This window comes from Nematostella vectensis, chromosome 2 (genome assembly GCF_932526225.1).
Source record: "Nematostella vectensis chromosome 2, jaNemVect1.1, whole genome shotgun sequence".
Taxonomy (NCBI): domain Eukaryota; kingdom Metazoa; phylum Cnidaria; class Anthozoa; order Actiniaria; family Edwardsiidae; genus Nematostella; species Nematostella vectensis.
The window spans coordinates 15588033-15592461 of NC_064035.1; the positions used below are offsets into that span (position 1 = coordinate 15588033).

Consider the following 4429-nt stretch of genomic DNA (forward strand, 5'->3'; position numbering starts at 1 on the left):
TACTGAAGTACTATGAGCCGGACGTGGAGCTGACTGTGCAGTGCGACGCCAGTGAGAAAGGACTGGGAGCCGCTCTAACGCAAAGCGGCCAGCATTTTTTCAGTCATCAAAGAATGCACAGGGGGAGTTCAAGAGAATCAATGCAGTAAAGTTACTCCCAATCACTGACGAGCGTCTAGCCGAGCTCAAGAAGCACACCAGAGATGACGCAACAGCTGAGACAAGTGATTCAGATCGGCTGGCCTGAGGAGAGGAAAGAACTCCCTGCTTGCCTGATGCCCTACTTCAGTTGTCGGGATGAGCTAGCTATCTACGATGGTCTAGTGTTCAAAGGAGAGCGTCTAATCGTCCTGAAGGCCATGCGTGCAAGCATGAAAGAAAGGCTACACAGCTCACACATTGGGGTGAATGGATGCCTACGTCGAGCGAGAGAATGCCTGTTCTGGCCTGGCATGACCAGCGAGATAAAAGAATTTATCTCGCAGTGCGAGAGCTGTTGCATGTACGACAACAAGCAGCAAAGAGAAACCTTGATGAGTCACGAGACGACAGAGCGTCCATAGGAAAAAGTCGGCATTGATCTATTCACAATTGATGGTAAAGATTACCTCATTGTGGTAGATTACTTCTCAGGATTCTGGGAGATTGACCCACTTACATCCGATTGCAAAGCACCAACCGTCATCAAGAAGCTCAAGGCCCATTTTGCTAGACATGGAATTCCAGACGTAGTCATCAGCGACAATGGACCACAGTTTTATTGTGAAGAGTTTGCAGCGTTTACGAAGAGCTGGGTTTTTGAGCACAGAACCGGAAGACAAGGACACCAGCAGTCCAACGGGAAGGCTGAAGCCTCTGTCAAGCAAGCCAAGAAGCTCATTCGGAAAGCGAAATCTAGCAGGGAAGACATATACTTGGGATTACTCGCGGTCAGGAACACACCAACTGAATCAATGGGCTCTAGTCCGGCACAGCGTTTGCTAGGAAGAAGATGCAAGACCAGGCTACCAACAACAAGGGGGCTGTTGCGTCCCCAGACAGTGTCGACTGAGCTAATTAAGAAGCAGACGAAAGAGCAGCAACAACGACAGGCGAAATACTACGACAGGGGAGCTCGCGACCTACAGCCTTTGGATGAAGGGGACGTAGTGAGAATGAGGCCGTTTAGGCTTGGGAAGAAGGAATGGGACAGAGCGACTGTCCGCAAACGGCTTGACGAGAGATCATATGAAATTGAGACCGACGATGGTACAACACTCAGAAGAAACCATGCTGATATCTGGATGCAGCAGACACCATCCCCTGAAGACCAGAGCCCCGTACCGGTAGCCACAGTGCCTGGTCCAGACCCTCCATCAGTATCGTCACCAGCAGCTACGTCTGCCACGGAGAAACCCCCACCAAGCGACAAAAGACCAGAAACCCCTGCAAGACCAAGACGGATCACCAGGGAACCAGTCTACTTGAAGGACTATGTCCGACGCTGACTTTGTATATCTGTGTATAACAAGAGACTTGTTCTAGTGCATTCGAGCATTATTCTTTCATTTTGTTTTGTTATCTCCAATCATATTCGAATTGAACTTTAGACATTTTTTACTTCTGTAGAGGAGGGGGGATGTTACGTGATTACTTTACTGATTGTTCTTAGCGCTATATTTAGATGATTGACAACACAATGATACTGTATTATATTACCTAATCCCATGAAGATCTGATTTCTCTTTTTGTGAATAAACTATTGAACAACAACACATAACACTACTGCTACACAAGACAAGAGGCAGGAAAACTTAAATGTCTGCTATTTTCCTGAGATTCTCTCCAAAACAATTGAATTCTGCTATAAATAATGAAAGAAAGTTAAATGCATTTCTCATGTTTGCCCATTTGCCCAAGCATTCATACTGTTTTTGTTCTACAATTGTTCATGTGGTGGCTAAAGAGCTCTGGACAATCACTTCTTTATGTAAAAAGACATAAATAAGGAATATAGTGTAAGTGTAGGAAGATATATATGTATTTCGAAAACAAGGACATAAAAATGTTGAAATAAAGAGAAAGAATTAATCAAATTAACATAAATAATTAATAAAAAAGGACACATTTTCTGGAAATGCTGTTCTGCTTTAGTTTGAATTAATTATCTATGCTCATCACTTTTTTTTAGATCTATTTATATGTTATTATTTATTTCTATTTCATATTTCCAACACTTATAAAGAAAAACAGCAATGATGAAAGTGCAAACATGATTAGAAGAAATATATTTTAAATAAAAATCATGTAACCTTGCACAATGACAAAATATGCAGTAATGAAATCACGAAACTGGCCTTTCTACTGCACAAATAACATGAATCTGAGAGGTGAAATCACAAAAACCAAGATGGCGTCCATGACACAGTTGGCATTGAGATGACATAACATGGGAGGCTTGATACTTCATGTAAGAAAAAGGCCTGTGTAAGGTCCAGTGAGTTTACTAAAAAAATTACACAGTCCCTTCTTAGCTAAAAACTTCTTAGCAATGCTGAGAAATGTTTGAGGATTGATAATTCTGTTATTTATATATACTATTATTTAGATATTTTAATACATTTAGTATCTACTCTAATATATATACATTACATTATATAAAATATATTTTAAATAATCATAAAAATAAGGTTTTTTTGCTTTCTGACCTGGCGTGTTGAATCTATAGAACCGAGAACCACTATTAATCGTTTGTAATCAATAAAAATAACAAATTATCTAATTTCATTGACAATCTGTTATAATCAATAGCAATCAAGGCTTAACTACACGCTCCATAACTAAGGCACAATCCTGGATAACCAACAAGTGGCAAATAAGTGAGGCAATTACAACGGTAAAAAATTTCATAAAGCCGAGGAGCAAGATAGTATCTCACAACTGTCCGGACATTATCCACCCCCTATTTTGAAATCCTGGATCCGCCCCTGGTTTGAGTATATACGCTTCCGGCTGTCGCGTATCTAGATAATTCCTGTTTCCAAACCGTCTAATACGGGTTAAATCTGATTTACCTGAGCAATCCGTAACGGGTCTGAGCTTTGCATCAAGTAGACTTTCCAAGCTGGGTCGTCTGCACGCGTTCTACTGCGGTCTTGGCAGAAAGCTGTGCTTGAATTTGAATACTGCGAAGAAGGAAATTATTTCATAAAAACATTCCATCAATAAGATATATCACAAGTTGAACTATAAGTTAGTTGAAACAAAAAACTTGTGCATTAAATGATGGTGGAATGAGTTCGAAGATAAAATTAACCGGCTGACCTCAGCAAATCGAAGACGATACCTTCACGACTCTCAACCTCTTGGTATTTTTTCAGAACAATTGAGCTTCCACTACACCAGTTGAAAGGTTCAATTAATTTTTAACATCCACTTTTCGATTTCTTGCGTAAAAATGCTAGGAAATTTCATGTTTCAACGCTAATGCAGACATGAAGAAGCTCTCCGTTTTCTCAAATCTCTTTTTAAAAGTGGCGCCAACGCGTGTTAGAAATCGCAAGGCCTTGTGGATTTCAAATGTATCTCCAGCCCAGACTATCTGGGGCACAGGTAACCCGTGGGAAGGGACCTGGAGTCCATGTTTCATCACGTTACTTGCGTTCTGATTTTGTAGTGTGATGAAAGCAACGTCCTCGAAAGAACAAAAAGGGATTTTTTTATGCCTTCGCAGTATCTCCACGGGACGTTTATTGTCGGATTTGGCTACATACCAGAGTGATCTAGGTTATGCTTTTTAGTTTTGTCTACAAATAGCATGTCCATTGGGAAGCGAAAGTGGACCTTCTTCCGTTGTGTGTGTGTGTGTGTGTGTGGGGGGGGGGGGGGGGGGGGGGGGTTGTTATTATTTGTCTTTTCAAAACAACGAAATGTTAATGGCGTCCACAGCTTTACTATGAAGGTTTCGTGCTTGCTATTGAACTCGCGCATCAATATCTGAGCTTTGATTTGCCAATTACTATCATCGCGTATCGCGATAGTGTTTAGATGGATTACGAGCCGTATGCAAATCGAATCCCGGAAAGAAGGTCTTGTCTTTGTTTAGCCGATCTTTTCTTCGGCAGCACGATCTTGAAAATCGGAAAACGCTCTCGCCTTCGAATGTTAACCTCGGTGATGAATGATTTTAAAAACAGGAAGAACGATATTGCCTTCGGGCAAACGATCTTGACTTCGTAAAAACGATCTTGAAAAACGGAGATCGTTTCTAGTAGAAACCTGATATCGTTCTGAATATCATTCAATTTTTTTACTCAAAAAGCGGGGTGGAAATCCACCCCCCCCCCCCCTTTATCCACCCATGCTTCTTTCAACAAACACGTTTCCAGGATTACTCTGACATAGTCACATTCTCCATAACTACCAAAGCATAACAACAGTGAAACACAAA

General features: G+C 41.2%; 1 protein-coding gene across 1 annotated transcript; it reads left to right on the forward strand.

Moving 5' to 3' along the window:
* The first annotated feature begins 203 nt into the window (after positions 1-203).
* LOC125559825 (uncharacterized protein K02A2.6-like) lies at positions 204-1487 on the forward strand. The gene is made up of 2 exons (XM_048721713.1): positions 204-537; positions 622-1487. Exons 1-2 carry the CDS (start codon positions 204-206, stop codon positions 1485-1487), a joined length of 1200 nt encoding a protein of 399 aa, XP_048577670.1.
* The last annotated feature ends 2942 nt before the right edge of the window (positions 1488-4429 follow it).

Coding starts and splice junctions, on each gene's coding strand:
- LOC125559825 (XM_048721713.1), top strand. CDS start 204: ATGACGCAACAGCTGAGACAAGTGATTCAGATCGGCTGGCCTGAGGAG. Junction 538..621: donor GCAAAGAGAAACCTTGATGA/GTCACGAGACGA, acceptor TCATTGTGGTAG/ATTACTTCTCAGGATTCTGG.